This window comes from Scyliorhinus torazame, chromosome 13, assembly GCF_047496885.1.
Source record: "Scyliorhinus torazame isolate Kashiwa2021f chromosome 13, sScyTor2.1, whole genome shotgun sequence".
NCBI lineage: Eukaryota > Metazoa > Chordata > Chondrichthyes > Carcharhiniformes > Scyliorhinidae > Scyliorhinus > Scyliorhinus torazame.
This window is the reverse complement of record NC_092719.1, coordinates 187,469,562-187,493,176: the sequence shown is the minus strand read 5'-3', so window position 1 is coordinate 187,493,176 and position 23,615 is coordinate 187,469,562. Positions and strand designations below refer to the sequence as shown.

Genomic DNA, 23,615 nt, shown 5'->3' with positions numbered 1-23,615 from the left:
CTCTCTCCACACCTGCTCTCTCCACACCTGCTCTCTCCACACCTGCTATCTCTCTCTCTCTCCCCACACCTGCTCTCTCCACACCTGCTCTCTCTCTCTCTCTCTCTACACACCTGCTATCTCTCTCTCCCCACAGCTGCTCTCTCTCTCTCCACACCTGCTATCTCTCTCTCTCTCCCCACACCTGCTCTCTCTCCACACCTGCTCTCTCCACACCTGCTATCTCTCTCTCTCCCCACACCTGCTCTCTCTCCACACCTGCTATCTCTCTCTCTCCCCACCTGCTCTCTCTCTCTCTCCACACCTGCTATCTCTCTCTCTCTCCCCACACCTGCTCTCTCTCCACACCTGCTATCTCTCTCTCTCTCCCCACACCTGCTCTCTCTCCGCACCTGCTCTCTCCACACCTGCTATCTCTCTCTCCCCACCTGCTCTCTCTCTCTCTCTCCCCACCTGCTCTCTCTCTCTCTCTCCCCACCTGCTCTCTCTCTCTCTCTCCACACCTGCTCTCTCTCTCCACACCTATTATCTCTCTCTCTCTCTCCACACCTGCTATCTCTCTCTCCACACCTGCTCTCTCTCTCCACACCTATTATCTCTCTCTCTCTCCCCACACCTGCTCTCTCTCCCCACCTGCTCTCTCTCTCTCTCTCCCCACCTGCTCTCTCCACACCTGCTATCTCTCTCTCCCCACCTGCTCTCTCTCTCTCTCTCCACACCTGCTCTCTCTCTCCACACCTATTATCTCTCTCTCTCTCTCTCCACACCTGCTATCTCTCTCTCTCCACACCTGCTATCTCTCTCTCTCTCTCTCTGTCTCCGGGGGGGGGGGGGGCAATCGGTCAAGCCTTTCCCTGTGACGTGCTCTTCTTGCGCCGCGCAGGGTGACGCATGAAATGCGCGCCGCTGTGTCAATGCGGAAGTGGCCGCGTTGGAGCGGAGCGGGATGGAGGGGTGTGACACCGGGCGGCTGGCGCTGCAGTTTGCCCCCTTTAGCAGCGCTTTGGACGCAGGTTTCTGGCACGAACTCACACAGAGGAAGCTGAATGATTACAGACTGGACGAGAGCCCCCGGAACATAAGGGGCTATTACTATAACGGTACCGTCATGGGAGGGCGAAAACACCGCCATGGGTTTGATTTGCAAAGACCCCCCTCTCCCTCCCGCCTCCTGCTTATGCATTATTACTGGCTTTATGCTAAATACTTATTTTAAAAACAACATGCAGCAAAATAAATAAAAAGTAAACTGTATTTTCTTATCCGAAAGGTGATCCTGCTGGACTGCCAACTCGACTAACTTTGGAGTTCAGTGCATTTGATGTGTGAGTAATTGTACTGGGGGATCATCAGTAAATTATTTTTGCCAGCATTCAAAGGGATGTTTAAACGCTTTTCCTACTCTTCCATCACCCCCGGGGTTCTTCTTCCTTGTCATCAGTTTTAAATTGAGTCTTGGTAGATGTCAGTTTTGATTCCAATGTTGTTATCTGCGGACATGTAAATCCCTGCACTGGAACCTTGGCAAATAGTTGTAATAGTGTCAGTATATGTTCTTCAACTGCATTGACTTGACCTTGACTATGATAACTTAAGTGCCTTTGAACAGGTGCTTTGCTACCACTATGCTTGTATGACAGTCTTTATTGTTTATAAACATGAATTGATTTGCATTGAAACATCAATGTAAATGACACATTCTCTTCGACATTCATTCCTTGATGTACCCCCATAGTAGGTATCCCCTGAATAAAACCAAAATCTACATCTTTACAGACATGAAATATCATAAATGTAAGTTTTGTTTCAAATGAGCTTAACTAAATTGGGAATTCTTTTGTTTTATGTACTGGGATTAAAATTGTATTCTCTTATTCGGTGATATTGCACTTTAGTGCTTTACATTCCAGGAACAGTCTTTGTTACAATGGTTGTCGCGTAACCACCTGCAAATACAAAGATATTTCCAGCTACCATAGATCAAAGCAACACAATGCCATGGTTCATGTCCCTTTATGACTATAATGGATTAACTCAATCTTGCAAAATTAACAAAGCTTTGATATAAAGGTCCACTTCTGTGGTAATTAAGGTGAATGACCAACAAATTTTTAATTTTATTAAGTTACTTATGAAATCTCAATTTGTGGTGAGAAGATGGTTGACATAAGTTGATAAAGGTGATTTTTATAAAAAGCTTTTGATCATCATGTTATCAAAGACTTGATCTACCCTGTGCAGTGTGCTACTTTGTTAACTATTGGCATCACTATAACTGGACCTTTATGTCAAAGCTTGCCAAGACTTTATTATATTGAAAGGATGCTCAGTTCAGTCCAATCAGAACCACTTTTCAAACATTCATTATTTATGACAAATATCAATTACAAGAATAAATAAATAATCTTCGGCCCCCATGGTTTCCTGGGGCCTATCATTATTCATTGATCAAAGAAGTCACGATACTTTACAACTTTGAGACCAACAGAGAGATTTTCGAATGCTCCTGCTGAAGATTTAGGGATAGGCTTTATATTTTTTCTTTTCATATTTTGGCATGTTCTAAACTGAAATCCACACATAACTGGGTCAAACGTAACTTGTCAAAGGGAATATGCATGCGTGATGGTGGAAATTGTTTCCTTGTGCATTGAGGATCATGCACGATCAACATGTTTCTCTTCAGAATAGGAGCTACTTGGAAATTGAAAACAGGTACATTGTTGCATGTTGATAATACTTCAGGAGCCCCATTATACCACAGGATGGCTGCTGATGAGGATGGTTACATAGGCAGCAAATCTGTAACATAAATGAAACTCTACTCTTCCCATGAGGCAGCAAATCTTTTATATGTTACCCCTAACCCAAACTAGCAACTGAAGTTGTTAACTTGGGACAGATTCATCAATTTGGAGTCAAGTTGTGGATGGATTAGCCTGGTTGCCTATCTGTGCGCTTTTTATTGTGGCATTGCTGGTCTGAAGGTCATTACTGAAGGCCCTTGACCAAACCATTATCCAGATATGCCATTGTGCATGTGACTTGATGAATAAATCTGTGTGTGCAGTTGCATCCTGTTTATACCATCCCGCAGCAAAAACAAGGAGGTCTTGTGGTGTGGTGGGTAGCGCCCCTGTCTCTCAGCCAGCAGCTCCGGGTTCGAGACGTGTTCCAGGTTCGAGATGCACCCCAGGACTTGATGGCCATGAAGGTGCATTGATAATGCAACCAAACAGGCCGAGTGTCAACCTGCAAAATCCTTCCAACGCACCCATGACTGGCAGTAAGAGTGAGAGAGATTCCTTGTCATCCACTCTTGATGTGGAGTGGTGCCCAAGCCTCAAGCTATAAGCCTCTGGCAACAAACGAGGGACCTGTTCCAGGAAGAACTAGCTATGGAAACAGACAAAAATCTACCTTTGTGCACCACGAGGTTTGGGAGGAGCAAGAAGAAGACAGGAAAAACAGGTTGGGAGCAGCACAATATGAACATCACAAGATGAACTCTTATAATTTTCAAATTCCAAACTTTGTTCCAGAATCTTAGCTGACTATAATGTGAAAATAACAATCTCGAACATTTTTAGTTCCAGTAATTGGGTGTTGTTTAATACTGTGAGGTTTCAGCAAGAAAAGCAATTATTTTGTGTGCCACAACTGATCATATAACTTGGCTCATTTCAAATAAATCCTCTACCAATTGTTTGTTAATTCGGGAACTTAATTTTCGCATTCAGTCAATCTCTTTTCATTCTCAATTTTATGTTTCCCTCATTAATATTGACCGTTCTCAATTGCAAACCATGTGGTTCTGCTAATTGTTCGAGTTTTTGTTTTAAAGTCCCTGCCATTTCAATACAATATAGTGTAAGATGGAGCCGCCCTTCTATCACCATGACTCTTGATTCAGTGTGGTCAAACTGAAGGATCTGTAACTCAGATCCTAGCCACATTTGTGGCAGGAACCACAAACCATTCTCTCACTTCCACTCTTAAAGATGTGGAATCCTTGTCAAATACATTTTTTGGATGCCCTCCAGTAGTTTGATCAGCCTCCTATTTGTGAGCCTTGACTACGAGCACCGTTGGACTGTTTTAGTAAAGGCAGATGTCGCCACCATTCCCGATGTTCTCCTTGGCCAGGGTTTCCTTCCCTGTGCTCTGGATCTTGTGGTTCTGCTGCCAATCCAGCTCGGCTCACGCCAAGGATGAAATCTGGGATCATCCTGGTGTAAATGCTTCAGATGCTCCCTAGATAAGCTTAGCCATTGGGGAGCCTACGCCCCTTTATTTTGTGGGTTTCCTTAACCTTTCACTCAAAGTACAGTATGGAGATGGTGGTAATGTCCATAGCTTCCCTACAATGCAGAAGGAGGCCGCCTGGCCCATCGAACCTGCACCGACCCTCTGAAAGAGCAGCCCCCCCACCCCCCATTACCCCACCTAACCTGCACATATTTAGATGACACTAAGGGGCAATTTAGCATGACCAATCCACCTCACTGGAATAATAATTCAGATTTTCAGACTATCGCTCTGAGGAAATGGTTTGACTCCCATCACGGCAGTTGGTGAGATTTAACTTCAATTAATAAATCTGGAATATAAAACTAGTTTCAGTAATGGTGACCGTGTCAACCATCAATAATTTTTGCAAAAAGGAACATCCAGTTCGCGAATGCCTTTTCGGGAAGGAAATCTGCCGTCCTTACCTGGTCCGGATGACATGTGACTCCACACCCATTGCAATGAGTTTGACTCTTAACTGCCCTCAGAAATGGCCCATCAAGTCACTCACCGCGGGGGCAATTAGGGGTAGGCAACAGATGCTGGTCTTGCTCACAGTGCCCACATCTCATGTAAGTTAAATCTAGGCTAAATAGTAGACACCTAGAACTTCTAAAATAATTAGCACTCTTCTTTCTGTTGTACTGCTCAAAGGAATTTATTTTACTTGTTCATTTAGGAATGCCGTGACCCCACCTCGGTGTTGTCCTGCCTTCGGCACTCTGTATAATACCAATACATTGCAGTTATTTAAATCCACTGATAAGAAGGCTTTGCTGGAGCAAGTTGGCAAGGAGGTGAGTGGCAAAAAGGAGCATTCTTTATTCACAGAGAGAACTCTGTGTTTGGTTGTCCGATGTATAAAGTTAAGGAGCATATGTCAGCGTTTAAAAACATGATCTGTTTACTGGAGCGTTGTTTGGACAGAGTGTTTGCAGTGTAATCCTTAATGCCTTTTAACCCCCTTTACATTCGCTGGTTTGGATTAGTTGATCCACATAAACTATTCTCTTTTAATTCATGTGGTGAGCAGCCTGATCTGGATCACAAGAAGCGATGATTGTGATTGCTTTACCCACACTTCGATTATATAAAAGGCAGATGTTGATGTGTTGCATGTATAAGAATGTGGTCTGACGGTCTGGTATGAACTCAGATTTGCCGAATTTACATTAAACATAATTTGAAGTCAGTGAGGAGCCAAGTTAACTCAACTGCACATCTTGCAGACTTTCCGTTCCCTGCAAATTCGCTAGAATCAGCAAATTCAGTTCCTCATTCCACCATTGAATCTGATGTGATCAGAGTTAGCATTGATTTAAAGTGATTACTTTATTATAGCTGTGCGTACTGCAAGAGAGTAACTCTAGAATTAGAGATAAACCAAGCCATTCCTTGATTATTGGACATAGTAAATAGGAAGTGAGCATGAAGTCTGAATAACTCACTGCGATGTCCTATTCTTCTGCACGTGTATATTTGAAACATGGTACAATAGCTGTGACGTATTTTCACCTATAATGTTGTAGTATAACATAGAATCAGTCAAGTTGGCTGATCAAATATGTGTCTGTGTGTTTGGATGCTGTAAATTCATCCAATTTGAACACCATTCTTGGTCACCTTTGATCGATTTAAAAATAGATTTAAACTTTTGTTTTTCCTCCTCCAAGTAAACTATAATCATCTCTCCTGTAGATTTGGGACACAATAAAATCTGGCCGAGCAATTGAGGATCCTTCTTTGCTGAACACTTTTCTTTTGCTGACTTTTGCAGTAAGTATTTTTAAAAAATATGTATATATATAGCTGTTATTTTTCATAGACTTCTATAAAGTGAGATTATCAGAAATTGTGAATTAAACAAATTTTAAATTTGTTTCAGCTGTTATTTTTTTCAAATATTTTTATTCTCCATTTTCACATTTTCTTCAAAATTTACATCCCACCAACAAACAGTAAACAGTAAACGGTAACGAATACAATACCAATACCCTTATTCGCAACATAGACCATAGAAAATACAGCACAGAACAGGCCCTTCGGCCCCAAACAACGGTCTGCATGACAATATAAACATCAAATAAAACAAAACCTCCCAAGAAAAAAAAGGAATCGGAGATCGCCTATGGTCACCATTGACATATATAGCCCCCCCCCCCCCCCCCCCCCCAACCCCAAATATTCGAGGCCATCCAATCCCCGAAAGTGTACTGTGAATGACACCCATGAATTGTAGACCCCCCCCCAACTTTTCACGCCGGCTAGACTCATCAAAACCTGTTCTACCAGGCTGCGATGGCCGCAGCCCCTCACCCCACCTCACTCCGTTCACTGGCCGGCTTCAACAGGCCAGCGTGGAGGCCCCTGCCCGGGTCTCCTTCCCCCTTGCTCGGTCCCAGGGAAACAAAGAAATTCCCTTTAACTCACAACCCCAGCGTACACACCCAAGCCCCATAGAACCATCATTGCAAATGAAAGTCCCAACTATTCTCTTGTCCAAATATATACAGCGTTGACTCATTTAGTACATACACCAACACGCAGTGAAAAAATAAAGTTCCATGAGGCTACATCGGTACAAGACCAGTTCTCAGTCCCATTTCTCAATTCTGCCACAGTCCTTCTGCCTTCGCAAACCCCTCCACCGCTTCCGCCGTCCCAAAATAAAAGTCCTTGGATTTGTAGGTCACCTTCAACTTAGCTGGATACACTATGCCACACTGCACTTTGCTGATGTACAGTGCCTTCTTCACCCGGCTGAAGGCCGCCCGCCTCCTCGCCAACTCCACCGTCAAGTCCTGGTATATGCGTATACCAGTTCCAGCCCACTGCACCACCCACTTCTGCTTTGCCCAGCACAGGACCTTCTCCTTCACGCTGTACCTACGGATCAAACAGTCACTATTCTTCGCGGCTTCATTTGCCTTTGGTATAGGCCTCCACGACCTATGAGCCTGATCCAGTTTGTATCGGGAGGGACCTTCGCCCTCCCCCAATAGCTCCGCCAACATCGTGGCAAAATACTCCGTCGGCCTCGGGCCTTCCACCCCTTCGGGCAGACCCCACGATCCTCAGACTCTGCTGCCTGGATCTGTTTTCCAGATCTTCCATTTTGGCTTGCAGACCCTTGTTGGTCTCTGTTACCTTCCGCAGCTCCTTCCCCATCGAGGTGAGTTGATCACTGTGCTGCGATATCGCCTCTTCCACTTCCTTCAGTGTCTCACCCTGATCCCGCACCTCCGCCGCTGCGCTGGATACCGCCGCCCTCACCGGGGCAATCGCCTCCTCCACCAGCACTTTCAATACTGCCCCCATCATCTCCTTCATCGCTTCCATGTGCTTTGTGAACTGGTTTTTAAGTTTCACGGCCATCACCTTGGTAATTTCTTCTGCCGTGAGCAATGCGGCCTCCCCTGGTGCCCCAGCCTCCACTTTCCTTACAGTTCCTGCGCTGACTTTTCCACTCACCGGCGGACTTTCATTGACCCCCTTTTTCACGGCTGTTTTTTTCCCAAACTTGGACATTTCTCCTCACTGTGCCTTCCTACAATTTTTTCAGCCTCCGTTGCCCCCGGGACCGGGCGTTAAAACACCGAAAATTCTGTAACCGAGTGGGAGCCTTCCAACATGCGGCTGCCTCTCGCCCGCCATCACCGGAAGTTGCCGTTTCGGCTATAATAATGATTCATTAATCCTATCATTCACACTGCAGAGGATCAGTGTTCCTTAGATAATGTTACAAATACTGTTGTAATTTAGTAGAGTAGCATTTGTTTAGTTGCTTTCCCTTGTCTCAGACCGATTCATGTCCACTTTATTGTTTTGAATCGCAGTGATGTTTTTAATAATAATCTTTATTAGTGTCACACATAGGCTTACATTAGCACTGCAATTAAATTACTGTGACAATCCCCTCGTTGCCACACTCTTGTCGCCTGTTCGGGTACTTTAACGGAGAATTCACAATGTCCAAATCACCTAACAGCACATCTTTTGGGACTTTGGGAGGAAAGCGGAGCACCGGGAGGAAACCCGCCCACACACTGGGAGAACGTGCAGACTTCACATAGGCAATGCCCAAGCCGGGAATCCAACCCAGGTCCCTGGCACTGTGAAGCCACAGGGCTAACCACTGTGTTACCATGCTTTTGGGTAAATGTTGAAGGTCTCTTTAGCCATGAGGCACATGATCAGTTCATTTGTTCTCTGGGGTATTGATTGGAGAAGAAATGTTTACCTCGACAGTGTTAAAAATAAGTAGCAAGCTTTTCTGTCATGCTTTTCGTGTTTTCAGGGAATCACGCAATGCTTCACAGCCAGCTAATTACTGTTGACATACAGTCGCTATTGTCTTGTCGGCAAACGCAACAGCTAAGGTCACGCAGACATTCAGCGACCAGCGTGTCTGCTTTTGGAGATTTTGATTGAGAAGAATGTTGGCTTAAACCCTGAAGGAATCCTGCTCTTCAAATAGTGGCTTGTCATTTTGTACATCCATCTGTCTGGGCAGATGGGATTGTGCGTAATGTCTCACTTGAAAGAGCCCCAATGACACACCCGCAATATCCTGCTGAAATGTAAACACAGATTATTTGCTCAAATCTTAGGGGTTAGGTTTGAACCCGTGACCTTTTACCTCAGAGGCAAGAGTACTGAGCCAAACTGGCACTCGTATGGTGTCTGTTTATCTCTGTGGTGGTGCCTGATATTCTTGTCACGTGATCTCTAATGTCTACCTGAACCATTGGCACAGCTAGGACCCCTGTTTATCAAATGGAAAGCCTCCTGCATGTAACACTCTTAAGAGAACCACCCTGCAATGTAGGCCTGAATTGTACTCAAATTTTGGAGTGGATTTGATTGCTACCCTCTAAACCACCCCCTAATCCACCATCTAATTGGAGGCATGTCTATTACCTGTGTCAAGATGAAAACAAGGCGGTGGCCTAGTGCTATTGTCACTGGACTAATAAACCAGAGGCCCAGAGTAATGCTCTGGGGACCCAGGTTCAAATTCTGCCACTGCAGACGGGTGAAATTTGAATTCATGGCCATGAAACCATTGCTGATTGGCGTAACAACCCATCTGGTTCAGTAATGTCCTTTAGGGAAGGATATCTGCCATCCTGACCTGGTCTGGCCTACATGTGACTCCAGATCCACAACAGCATGGTTGATTCTTAACTTCCAAGGGATGGGCAGTAAATTCTGGTCCACCCTGTGACCCCCACATACCATGAACTAATTTTAAAAAATCTGCTTTGTAGATTTACTATATTACAATAACTTAATTTATTTGATGTCACCCCATTGGACCTGAATTCAACTCTGCCAGTGGATATTGTTTAGCACAGGGCTAAATCGCTGGCTTTGAAAGCAGACCAAGGCAGGCCAGCAGCACGGTTCAATTCCCATACCAGCCTCCCCGAACAGGCGCCGGAATGTGGCGACTAGGGGCTTTTCACAGTAACTTCATTTGAAGCCTACTTGTGACAATAAGCGATTTTCATTTCATTTCATATGTTTTGAAAGGTTTAAAAATGTCAACTGTTGTGCTTGTAACATCATAGATTCTTTGTTAGATTTTAATAATTGGCTTAAATGACCATTAACTATTTGTTGATTTGTTCAAATGTCTAATTTTCACCAGACAGGTAGGAAAATTAACATTACAAATGGAAACCTTGCATGAAACCAAAAAATCAAATTGTTTAATGCTGTTTCAGAGCTACCTGATTTGGAACCAGCAACTAATTAACAGTTTTCCCCCGATTTCTTTCATCATGTTGTCCATCAGTTACTAACATGGCTCTAACAAATAAAATATAAATAATTGTTTAAAAGCATATGAAAACTTACATGTTTTGTTGGAATTCTATTCAGTCAGGTTCTCCCAGGAAGTCCATCTTTGGTCAGGGGTCTGGGATTTAAGTTTTGCTTCTTTCCTGAACTTTGCTTTGTTCCATAAGGCCATAAGACATAGGAGCAGAATTAGGTCACTCAGCACATCGAGTCTGCTCCGCCATTCAATTGTGGCTGATATTTTTCTCATCGCCATTTCCCCATATTAATCAAGAACCTATCTATCTCTGTCTTAAAGACACTCAGTAATTTGGCCTCCACAGCCTTCTGCGGCAAAGAGTTCCACAGATTCACCACCCTCTGGCTGAAGAAATTCCTCCTCATCGCAGTTTTAAAAGGTCGTCCCTTTAGTCTGAGATTGTGTCCTCTGCTTCTAGTTTTTCCTGGAAGTGGAAACATCCTCTCCATGTCCACTTTATCCAGGCCACGCAGTATCCTGTAAGTTTCAATAAGATTCACCCCTCAACCTTCTAAACTCCCAATGAGTACAGACACAGAGTCCTCAACCGTTCCTCATACAACAAGCTCTTCATTCCAGGGATTATTCTTGTCGACCTCCTCTGGACCCTTTCCAAGGCCAGCACATCCTTCCTTAGATACAGGGCCGAAAACTGCTCACAATGCTCCAAATGGGGCCTGACCAGCGCCTGATACAGCCTCAGAAGTGCACCCCTGCTCTTGTATTCTAGCCCTCTCGACATGAATGCTAACATTGCATTTGCCTTCCTAACTGCCGACCTAACCTGCATGTTAACCTTAAGAGAATCATGAACAAGGGCTCCCAAGTCCCTTTGTGCTTCTGACTTCTTAAGCATCTTCCCATCCCACCGGGCCTTCCCGTCCCGTATTTAGTTTTCCGACCTCTACGTAAAGAGTACACAAGGCGCACCAACCTATCCTCGGTCTCCTGTACTCCTCCCTTATCTGGAGCCCTTGAACTCTCCCGCAAATATTTTTTTATTTTCCGAGCTCCGATTTGAAGCTGAACACAAATTAAGTGTGTTAAACTCAGGAGCATTTACCTTTTGATAATGTAGCTGCTGCTAACAATTTTAGAATTATTTTGATCTTGTATATGGTTGAGATGGCTGTAGTCTCTGAATCATTTAAATCTAGCTGTTTACATGACATGGGAATGACATGTTCATGGATTAACAAGGGACAAAGATTTAACAAAATCGCTTGAGAAAAATGAGCGTAGGATGTTGTCGAGCAAAATGGCAGCTGTGAAGCCTCTACAGGGCCTCAAAATAATTAACTGCCTTTAAAAGAGATAAGTGTCATGTTTCTGTTAGAAATATTAGCAAAGGCTAGCAACTCGATGCTTGAGGTTAGTCCTAAACAAATAGATGAATAATGTCGTCTCAAAAAATAACAATTTACAGTAGAAGTTAACACTCTTGTTGCGATATTGAAAACTTTCATAAATAAAAAGTCATTTTCAAAACATCCAAGACTTTAGCTAAGCTTTTTGACTCGTGATATTCTCTTATTACCGCCCTTCACCATGCACGATCATGTGTTTGGTTGCAAATGTGAGAGTGGTGTCTGCACCAATTGTCAACTTAATTATAAACAAGACTGCCGAGATTCTGTGAGAAAATACCATTTGCTACAGTAATAGTCTCTATCCATCCATTTTCTTTCAAAGGGAATAATATGCACCTTGTTTACAGAATCGAGTTAACTTACTTCATCTCTAACACCAAACTCCAGAACTATGTGCCGGGTTGGGTGAAGTTTGACTAAATATTTATGCAGATGTACTTTTGAAGCATAATTTTCTTTTGTTTTTTTTTTGGGGGGGGGGGGAAATATGGATCTAAGTTGCTGAGTAAACTAAGAACATGTGACTCCTAGCCTATGCTGTTGGCTGATCTCCACTCGGATTATGTATGTCAAACTCTGAAATAAGTTTCAAAACCCTCTGTTAAGAAGGCAAACATTTCTAGTATTTACGCTGGAAGCATATACGTGAGATGAGGACAGGACATGGCTCTTTTCCGATGCCCTTCACAGTCCAAAGATGCGCAGGTTAGGTGGATTGACCATGACCAATGCGAGGGGTAATGGGGATAGGGCAGGGTGGGGGGGGGGGGGGGTCTTGCTCTTGCGGAAGGTCGGTGCAGATCTGATGGGCCAGATGGTCTACTTCTGCACTGTGGGCATTCTATGATTCTATGAATAGTTCACCTTTCATTCTACTGCACATGCCATGAGCAAGTACCCAGCTGTATGTTACTTAGATACATAGAAGATAGGAGCAGAAGGAGGCCTTTTGGCCCTTCGAGCCTGCTCCGCCATTTATCACAGTCATGGCTGATCATCCAACTCAACAGCCTAATCCTGCTTTCTCCCCATAACCTTTGATCCCATTTGCCCCAAGTGCTATATCCAGCCGCCTCTTGAATATATTCAATGTTTTAGCATCAACTACTTCCTGTGAGTTTCATGTTGATTAAATGTGAGTGTGTTCCGTGAAACTGGAGAACGTTTTGCATTTCTTTTTCATCTGTGTTTATTTTTGAAAATGTTATTCTTGAGCGCTAACTTGCTTCATTGAAACTATGTTTTGCAGGATTTAAAGAAGTATCATTTCTACTACTGGTTTGCATTTCCAGCACTGTGCTTCAGTGAAGGGATTCTCATAGTCCAGCAACCAGTCAGCTTGGCAGAAAAGTTCTCCACATATCAGGTATTAAAGAATGGAAGTTATAATGTGGATCCTTGCTTTTATAAAACACTTTCAGGATTTTGGTAATGTCTCTGCTCCCAAAATATGACACCAAAAACATATTTTGAGTCTGTCCGTTCCCTTGTAATAACATTAAACCTTCAAAATGCAGATAATTTTCATTACGATCGGTAAGAAAGAGATGCACATTTTGAAAATATTATTCAAAGCTCTTTGGGTTAAGTTGAGGCAACATTACAGCTTCTCGCTTTAATTCCTTCAGAATGGTGAGCTTGTGGTGATGAGTATTGAAGGCAGAGCCCAATTTAGTTGTTTATAAAACTGTTTCTATTGAAAAAAATAATCACTTTTATTGATATGCTTTTTACAGAAACATTCATGCCAGCTTTCTTCTCTCCTTATCTTGTGCTTTTGGATCCTTCCTTGTTAATGCATTCACCTTGTCATGGTTGGGTCCCCTGTATTTGAGTATTCCTGCATGTAATTGCATGCCAGCAGCGGTAGTGTGACAAGTTCTAGGAACCAGGGGGCCACCCATGAAGAGGGTGAGGAAGTGGGGTGGGGGAAAGGGTGAAGAAGTCAGGGAGGGAGAGAAAGTGGGGCGGAGCAGAAGGGCTGGGGCGAGGGAGGGACAGACAGGGTGAGGATGCCACCTGGTACCAGGTTGCCAAGGTCAGGGATGCCATGGAATTGCTGCAGGGCATTCTGAAGGGCAAGGGTGAACAGCCAGAGGCCATGTTCCATATTGGGACCAATGACACAGGAATAAAGAGAAATTAGGTCCTGCAGCAGACTTTAGAGAGTTAAGTAGGAAATTGAGTAGCAAGAGTTCAAAGGTATGATCTCCACATTATTCCTGATGCTACACAATATTGAGTATAATAACAGAAGGACAGAGCAGATGAATGTGTGGCTGCTGGAGAGATGGTGCAGGAGGGAGGGCTTTAGATTCCTGGGCATTGGGACTGTTTCTGGGGAGGTGGAACCTGTACACTTTGGATCATCTGAACAGGAACAGGATCAACGTCATCGTGGGGAAGTTTGCTAGTGCTGTTGGGGCGGATTTAAACTAAATTGGCAGAGGGGTGGACTCCTGAAAAGTCGTTCAGAGAGGAGAGAAACTGATTGAATTAGAAGCTAAAATGTCAGTGAGTCTGAAAGGCAGAGGAAACATAGGCTAGATAAGAAAGAAGTGAGTCTAACAAGGCTGAATGGAATATATTTCAATGCAAGGAGCGACACCGGTAGCACAGAGGTTGACATTGTTGCTTCACAGTTCCAGGGTCCCAGGTTCGATTCCCGGCTTGGGACACTGTCTGTACGTCCTCCCCGTGTCTGCGTGGGGTTCCTCCCGGTGCTCCGGTTTCCTCCCACAGTCCAAAGATGTGCAGGTTAGGTAGATTGGCCATGCTAAATTGCCCCTTAGTGTCCAAAAAAAGGTTTGGTTTGGTTACTGGGTTACGGGGATAGGGTGGAGGTGTGGGCTTAGATAGGGTGCTCTTTCCAGGGGCCGGTGCAGACTCAATGGGCCAAATGGCCTCCTGCCCTGTAAATTCTATGTAAGGAGCCTGAGGAATAAGGAAAATGAGATCAGGGCACACAGGCACGTGGGAGTATGATCTCATAGCTTTGACCAAGAAGGCTGAAAGATGCGCAGGATTGGCAGCTCAACGTACCTGGTTATAGGGTATTCAGAGGAGATAGAGCGGGAGAGCTTGCAATATTCATCATTTTAGCAATGAAGAGCAATGATATCCTGGAAGGATCACCAAATGAGATCATATGGGTAGAAGTAAAAAACATAAGGGGCAAACAAAACTGTTGGGTGTGTACCAAATGCCCCCAAACAGTCAGGGAGAGAATTTCAGCAATGTACAGGAATAATGAGGCAGTAAATGTGATTTTAACTATCCAGATATGAACCGGGATAGTTTTAATGTGCAAGGTAGAGAGGGAGCAAAGTGTTTCAATTGCACCCAGGAGAATCTTTTTCGCCAGTAAGTAGAAAGCCCAACAAGGAAGGGGGCAATTCTGGACCTAATATTCGGCAATGAACCCAGGCAGGTGGAAGGCATTTTGTAGATGGTGACCATAATTCAGTTAGATTTTGGAAAAGGATGAGGATGGGCAGGGAATAAAAGTTCTTAACCGGGGAAGGGCTGCCTTTACTAAGATAAGATACGATTTGGCCCAAGTGGACTGGGAGCAGCTACTTGAAGATAAAACTCTGTCTGATCAGTGGGAGGCCTTCAAGGAGGAGGTAGTGAGAGTACGGGGTAAATGTGTTCCCATAAAGACAAAGGGTGGGAACAAGACCAGAGAACCCTGGATGTCAAAGGACATAAAGGTCAGGATTAAGAAAAAAAGAGAAGCTTATTTCAGATATTGAGGGCTCAATATAGCATACTCCCTAGAGGAGTATAAAAAGTGCAGGAGGGAACTTGAAAAGGAAAGTTGGGAGAGTGCATGAAAAAATCTTTGGCGATAGAACAAAGGAAAACGCAAAGGTTTTTATAAAATATATAACGAGCAAGAGAATTACGAGGGAAGGAGTAGGGCCAATTAAGGGCCATATTGATAATCTGTGGATCCGGAGACATGGATACAGCCCTCGATGAATACTTTGCATCAGTCTTCACAAGGAAAAGGATGGTGCAGGCATAGACATCAAGGACTGGGGACTATCAGAGGAAATTAACAGTGAGTAGGTAGTAGCAGATTTAGCAGCCTTAAAAGTGGATACATCTGCATGCTCGGATGAGATGTGTCCCAGGCTGTTGAGGGAGGCAAAAGAGATATCAGGGGCACTGGCAGTCACTTTCAAATCCTCTCTGGCCACAGGTGGAGGACTGCTAACATTGTACCATTATTAAAAATGGAGGTAGGGGTGGACCAGGAAATTGTCAGCCAGTAAGTCTGACCTCGGAGGTGGGGAAGTTATTGGAAATGAATTCTGAGGGACAGAATATATCTGCACTTGCATAGACATGGATTAATCAGGGGGTAGTCAGCATGGATTTGTTAAGGGAAGGTCGTATTTGACAAATTTAATTGAATCTTTTGAGGAGGTTACCGTGTTGATGAGGGTAATATAAGTCTGTATGGACTTCAGCAAGGCTTTTGATAAGGCCCCTCGTGGCAGACTGGTTAAGAATGTAAGGGCCCAAGGGATCCAAGGAAAAATGGCATATTTGCTTAAAAATTGGCTGAGAGGCAGGAAGCAGAGAATGAAGGTAGAGGATGTCCCTGTGACTGGAAGTCTGTTTCCAGTGATGTTCTCCAGGGATCTCTGCCGGGGGCTTTCCTATTTGTGATGTACATTAATGATTTGGACATAAATGTAGGGGGTGTGATCAAGAAGGTCTTGGATGACACAAAAATTGGCAGGGTGATAAATAGCAAGGCGGATAGCCATACACTGCAAGAGAATATCAATGGACTGGCTAACTGGGCAGAGCAGGGGCAAATGGAATTCAACCCAGAAACATGTGAGGTAATTGGGGAGAGCTAACAAGGCAAAGGAACACACTCTGAATGGTAGGACCCTGGAAAGTCCTGAAGATCAGAGAGACCTTGGAGCGCATATCCACAGATCCCTGAAGGTGGCTGGGCAGGTAGATAAGGTTGTTAAGAAAGCATATGGGATCCTTGCCTTTATTAGCCGACGCATAAAATACAAGAGCTGGGAGGTCATGCTGGAACTATTTAAAACACTGGAGTGCTGCATGCAGTTCTGGTCACCATATTATAGGAAGGGTGTGATTAGCCAAAGGAGATTTACCAGGACGCTGCCTGGGCTGCAGGGTCTGAGCTTTGAGAAAAGATTGAATGGGCTGCTGCAGTTTTCCTTGGAGCAGTGAACCTGATAGAGGTGTATAAGATTATGATGGGCATGGATAGGGTGGATAGGAAGGCACTGTTTCCATTAGTAGAGGAGTCAATGACCAGCGGGCATAGGCATAGACTTGAGGAAAGAGGTCGATGGCTAAGAGGGGAGTTGAGGAGAAACTTTTTCTCTCGGACAGTGGCGTGACTCTAGAACTCACTGCCTGAAAGGGTGGTTCAGTCAAAAACTCTTGTAATATTTAAGAGGTATTTAGATATTCACTTGCACTGCCGTAACCTCCCAGGGCTGTGGGCCAAGCACTGGAAAATGGGATTAGTGTAGTCAGATCCTTGTTGACCGGCGTGGGGACGATGGGCTGAATGGTGGCCATTCCTCTGCTATAAATCTCTGAATCTATGAAAAGTCAGGGCAGAGGGAAAGGGTGAAGAGGCCAGGGAGAGGGGAAGGAAGTGATGAACGGTAAAGAGGTGGGAGGGAAAGGAAGAGACCGCAGTAAGAGGCAGAAGACACCAATAGGGGGAAGGGACACTTTGGGGTATGGTCGGTGGAAGGTGGAGGGAACCTTGCTGAGGTTGACAGGAAGAGGCATGGGGGAATGGGCTCAATCCTGCACTCACTCACCTGGAACATGCATATTTCACATCTGGCACCTTGAGTGTAATCAGGTCACTCTGCACAGATTAGATTTCGATCCCAGACCTGTGTGATATGTTTACTCACTGGATCAGCTCGATGAGTTGTTGAATGAACAACAATGTCTGCCATTTTATCCTCCATTCACATGTTTTGAAGTGATTTTTGACATTCGTGCCAAAATAATGGTCATTCAACTGAGTTGCGATCTTCTATTGCTCTCTTGTAAACTGATTTTAAAAAAACAATAATGCATTCATGGGATAGGAGTCATGGGCAAGACCATTTGTTTTCCACCCCAAACTATCCTGCTAGTGAGCCACTGTCTTGAACTGCATCAGTCCATGTGGTGTAGGTACACCCCCTGTGCTGTTAGGAAGGAAATTCCAAGAATTTGACCCAGCCACAATGAATGAATTACGATGTATCTCCCAATTACTGTGATCTGTGAGTTGGAGGACAGCCTGAAGGCGGCATTGTTTACCCGCATCTGTTGCGTTGCCTTTCTAGGTTGTAGGGGTAGCGGGTTTGGCAAGTGCTGTCGAGGGAGACTTTTGACGAGTTGTTGCAGTGCCTCTTGTGTATGGTAAACACTGCTGCCAGTGGGAATAAATGTTTAAGATGGTGGATAAGATACCGGCCAAGTGGGCTGCTTTGACCTGGATGGTGTGGAGGTCCGTGAGTGTTTTTGGAGCTGCACTTATCAAGGTAAGGAGTAGGTGTTCCATCACACTCCTGACTTGTGCCTTGCAGATGGTGGGCAGGCTTTTTGGAATCGGGAGATGAGTCGCTTGCCTCAGAAATCCCAGCCTCTGGCCTGTCCTTGTAGCCACAGTATTTATGGGACTGGGTCCTGATAGATTTCTTTTGTCAATGATGATGTTCAGAATTTGGATGGTGAGGGATTCAACAACGATAATGCTGTTAACTATTAAGGAGAGGTGCTTCGATTATCTCTGCTGAAAATGATCATTGCCTTGTTCTTGTCTGGTGCAAATTGGGATTACATAAGCATCTGAACAGAGAACATTGCAGAACTACACGGAAATGGCAGGGGAGCAGGACTGGCTGAGTTAATACTGTAGAGAGGTAGCGTGGACAAGACTGGGTGAATGGCCTCTGTCTGAACTGTAAGCATTCTGTGATTCTATGAAATTTACTTTCATTGACCATCCAAAGCCTGGAAGTTGTCCAGTTCTACTGCGCGGTGGACACAGACTTTCTCATTATCGGAGGAGTTGCAAATTAACGAACATCCCTAATTCTAAACCACCTGATAGGGAAACGGTTATTGATAGGGTAGCTGTTAGCACTGTCCTGAGGAACTCCCACAATGATGCTGTACAAATTCCATCTGCATGAACTTTAAAGCAAAACTGCAAAGACTGCGATGCAGAACAAGGCCAGTAGCGCGGGTTCAATTCCCGTACCAGCTTACCCGAACAGGCGCCGGAATGTGGTGTCTAGGGGCTTTTCACAGTAACTTCATACTCGTGACAATAAAAGGTTATTATTATTAAGTATTGTGGCTGATTTCTCTCTCATTATCTGAACAGATCCATACACTACAAGATGCTTACAATGAACTTTGCCAAAAGGAGGAAGTTACAGCAGTTCCTTATTTTCTGGTCAAGTACAGAGATGATTCTGTTTCGCTGGCACCTTTGAGAAACTGGAATGAATTTTTCAAAGGTCAGACCAAGGTACAAAATTACATCCAAGGTATAGCTGTGTAATGAACAAATGACTGGGTGAGTGATTGAAGGCAGTTCTGAATTAACAGGAGCAGGCTGCTTAAAACGAGACGATCAGCTGGCTTATTCATGCTGGGCCTGACCCAGTGAAACCCTGTAGGTAGCATTCATTTTTCTCTTGCTGATATCATTAATCTGTCTGCACTGTTTCTGTTGCTGGACAGCGATGATGCAGTCACTTGATCGAAAATAGAGGTGCCTGCTTGGGTAAATTCATAAATCTGCCAGAATCATAGAATCCCTACAGTACGGACGGAGACCATTTAGCCGATCGACTCTGCACCGACCCTCTGAAACAGCTCACCCAGGCCCCCACAGCCCGGCAATCCCAGTCTAACCTTTAGATACTGAGTGGCAATCTAGCGTAGGCAATTCACCTACCCTGCAAATCTTTGGGTTGTGCGGATGAGACCCACGCAGACACTGGAAGAATGTGCATACTGCACACGGACAGTGGCCCGGGGCTGGGAAGGAACCTGGGTCCTTGCCGGCGTGAGGCCGCAGTGCTAACCACTGTGCCACCGTGCTGACCCGTGCATTTCAGACTTCAGATGCAGATCATTTTGATTTTCGGTTACCGTCTATAAACTTGCATTGCAATACCCTAATCCTGGGATAGTTATAGTCTCGAGTCAATAAAATGGGCAGAAGAGTAAGATGTGATACTGCCTAACAAATAAATGAAGGGTACCTACGATAAGATTCTTTTTAACATAAAAATTGCAAGGAAAACAGTGCAGAGAAACAACTAGACTCCCCGCGTGAAAGATTAGTGATGTTCAAAAGATGTGTAGTTTTTAGATGTGTTCAGGTTTTGGATTCATGGACATAAGATACTCTACCTTTATACGTTCAGTCTCACCGTGTTTGTTTCATGTTAATGCTTTGGTAGCCACTTTCTGTTAAAGACAATTTTCTTCTGCAGGTTACAGTTGGTGTGTTTGATCCTTGTACATTAACCCAGTATCCAGGATGGCCTCTGCGAAACTTCCTGATCCTTATAGCCTACAACTGGTAATTATTTTATCATTTATATTGTCCTGCTTTTAATATCTTCTTTGGAATTTTGTTTTTGCCACATTTGTGACCTATAGATTGATTTAAAGAAAAATATCCCCACATGCAGAAAGTAATTTACAAAACAATGAAGCAAAAGAAGACTTAATTTGCTGTGTGATAGACAATGTAACAATGCTGCCTCTGATGTGGCTTGGCTGGTAGAAAATGTTTTTTTATAGCGACGGTCAGATTTTACCCATTATCCCTTTGAAAAGTAAATCACGCAGCTTGTTTTGAGACGAGAGCAGTGAATCGTTCTGCCCTCCCTTCTTCCCACTCCCAACCCTCTTATTGCTCTCTTCCATTTTGTCCAATGATAATTCAGTGATGTCTGCCTTAAATCTAGAGAGAAAATTATTTTACTTGCCGCTGCTTAATAAAATAAATATAGACTGGTACACTTTCGGCAGTTACTCGTAGTGCTGGTAATGAAAATTACCCATTTGTTCTCATTTTGAAAATAAGTTGCTCCCCTTGCAGCAAAGAATTGGGCGAGCATGTTTTAGCATTGTACAGAGGGGATGCTTTACTGATGTCACTGATAATTAATATGAAGCCTCTTATATATTTTTTTAATTCGGAAAAATGTGTCGGCCCTGCGTTCTTGCATAATTGTTACTTTCACTTGAATTGCCACTAATCGCGGTGTTTTCCATTCCCATAAATAGTATGGTGAGGCCTTTCTTACCGATTTTTTGAGTGTTGAGTTTTAGCCTTGGCTTCGTGGCAGCACTCTCGCGTCTGAGTCAGAATGTTGTGGAATCAGGCCCCATTGCAGAGACTTGAGCACAAGGCCTGCCACTCCAGTGCAGTACTGAGGAAGTGCTGCACTATCGGAGGTGCCGTCTTCCAGATAAACCAAGGCTCTACCTGCATTTACAGGTGGGGATAAAAGATCCCATGGCACTATTTTGAGGAAGAACAAAGGGCAGGGTTTTCCAGTCCTGCCCATCCGATGATCTGAAATTCCCATCTGAGGTCAACAGGCCTTTCACTGGTCTATCAAATATTCGTCCCGTCTGCGACAATTCCTGCATCGGGTGGGAGGGGGGGACTGAAAGATTTAGGCCAAGTAATTTCTCCTTGGTGCCTAGGCTAATATTTATAATTCAAAACATTATCTGGTCACAAGTTGACGGCTATGTTTCCTACAGTGGCTATACTTCAAAATTATGTCATTGGCTATAATGTGTTTTGGAACATCTTACGGTCATGAAAGATGCTATGTAAATAAAATTCATTTCTTTTTGGAAACAATTCAGTTGTTTCAATGTATTACTTTTCTTTGGGATGATAGGGGCAGCTTTCTGGACACACTTGAAGTTCTGTGCTTCAGAGACCGAACTATGCAAGGGATCAGAGACACCCAGCACAGCATCATCTTTGAAGTCAAACTTCCACAAATAACATCAGTCACAGGTAATCAAAGAACAGCACTGCCCAAAAAATTTGCGGAAGGTTTCTTTCCGAACAGTAGAAAGGTAACTGGAACATTGCTGGGATAATGATGGCGAACTGTCAACTACACTGAAACTGACAGAACTTCAGGAAGCTGCAAATGCGCAGAATAACACGGAAATCCAGAAGGTGCAAGTCTACCCTCCTCCATTGCAATTGTGAACTGACAAAATCTTAATTGTCTACGCTATTTTCTCGTTATTGAAAAGTGACACCTTGTTGAATTAGGTGTAACTGCATACTAACTCAGAATTATCACTAAATACATTCACCATCCCTGCGAAGCTAATATTCGTGGGATGTCACATATTGTTCATCTTTATTTTAGTATTTATTTTATTTTAGTCGGATTCATTTATTTTGCCATCTGAAAGTTTACATTAAAAGTGAAAGATAGGACTCCCCGTCTGTGGTTAACTGAAAAAGGTTAAGGATAGTATTAAACTTAAATAAAAAGTGTACAATTGCACAAAGATGGGTGGTAGGACAGAAGATAGGGCAACATGTTGACACAGTGGTTAGCACCGCTGCCTCACAACTCCAGGGATCTAGGTTCGATTCTGGCCTTGGGTGACGTGTGGAGTTTGCACTTTCTCCCCATGTCTGCGTGGGTGTCCTCCAGGTGCTCCGGTTTCCTACAATCCAAAGCTGTCCAGGTTAGGTGGATTAGCAACTCTAAATTTCCCTTAATGCCCATGGACGTGTCAGTTAGGTGGGGTTGCAGGGGATAGGGTGGGGCCTAGGTAGGGTCCTCTTTCGGAGGGTTGGTGTAGACACGATGGGCTGAATGGCCTCCTCCGAGTAGGGATTCTGTGATTTCTATGAATGTTTTTTTTTAAAAGCAAAGAATGACTAAAACATTTATAAGGAGGGAAAAATTTGAGTATGAGAGAAAGCTAGCTAGAAATGTAAAGACAGATCCTAAGAGTTTCTATAGATATTTAAAAAGAAAAGAGTTTCTAAAAAGTCAGCGTTATATGTTCAAATCCCAGAAGGGAAACGTGGAATAGCAGTTCTTAACTATTTATTTTTGCAATTTGGAAAACATGTAAGAAAAGAGATGAAACCTGGTGAGGAAAGGGGCCAGTCTATTTGTAAATTATTTAAAGAACAGACACAACATGAAAGGCAACAGTAAAGAACAACTTTTACAATAATAGTTACCCAGCCAGTATACTTAAATTATCCCCCCAATCAAATCTACCTTCCTTCCCCAAAACAACATCCCATTGGTTTTAACACTATGGGTCAAGTCCAGCAAATAATTACCACACAGAACCTGTAGCTTTCTTTTGGGGACTAGTCTTTTGTTTAGAGTACAAGTTATGGGGTCTTGCATAGACTTCTGCTTTTTCTTCTGCGCAACATGCGTAGGGAGGCTATGCTTCAGTTATACAGAGTCGGTGAGTTCACATCTAGAGTATTGTGTACAGTATTGGTCTCCTTATTCAAGAAATATGTAATTGCATTAGAAGCAGTTCAGAGATGTTCCTAGATTAATACCTGGAACAGGCCAGTTGTTTTCTGAGGAAAGGCTGCACCTGCTTGGCTTGTATCCGTTGGAGTTAGAAGAGTAAGAGGTGACTTGATTGAAGCATATCAGATCCTGAGGGGCCTTGACAGGGTGCAAGAGGAGAGGATGTTTCCTCTTGCGGCAGTATCTTGAACTAGGGGTCACTGTTTAGAAATAAGGGGTTAGCTGCTCATTTAATGCAGAGATGAGGACACGTTTGTTCTCTGAATATTGGGAGATTAAGTGTTGGGTACTCTGAGACACAGACGAACCAACACGGTTGCGAATGGTACAACACAGTTTTATTTCATTTAACTATTGACATAGTAAAGTCTGATACTCAGCACATGGTGACTGTCTGAGTGGCTGGCAATGAGGTCTGTGCCCTGAGCCGTCTCCTGCTGGACTGCTCAGGAAGTGTCGTGTTCCTTGTTTTGTACTATGTATGCTCTTGTCTGTGATTGGCTGTCGTGTTGTGTGTGCTAATTGGTCCGTTGATCT

General features: G+C 43.9%; 1 protein-coding gene across 1 annotated transcript in view; it reads left to right on the top strand.

The window, feature by feature from the left end:
- Positions 1–914: 914 nt before the first annotated feature.
- atg7 (ATG7 autophagy related 7 homolog (S. cerevisiae)) overlaps positions 915–23,615 on the top strand; it is a 190,483-nt gene continuing 167,782 nt past the window's right edge. The window contains exons 1-8 of the mRNA XM_072472593.1: positions 915–1,100; positions 1,271–1,325; positions 4,970–5,087; positions 5,989–6,066; positions 12,734–12,850; positions 18,887–19,033; positions 20,010–20,098; positions 21,441–21,562. Coding sequence (XP_072328694.1) covers positions 947–1,100; positions 1,271–1,325; positions 4,970–5,087; positions 5,989–6,066; positions 12,734–12,850; positions 18,887–19,033; positions 20,010–20,098; positions 21,441–21,562 — 880 coding nt within the window. The 5' untranslated portion in view covers positions 915–946. The remainder of the gene's footprint in view (positions 1,101–1,270; positions 1,326–4,969; positions 5,088–5,988; positions 6,067–12,733; positions 12,851–18,886; positions 19,034–20,009; positions 20,099–21,440; positions 21,563–23,615) is intronic.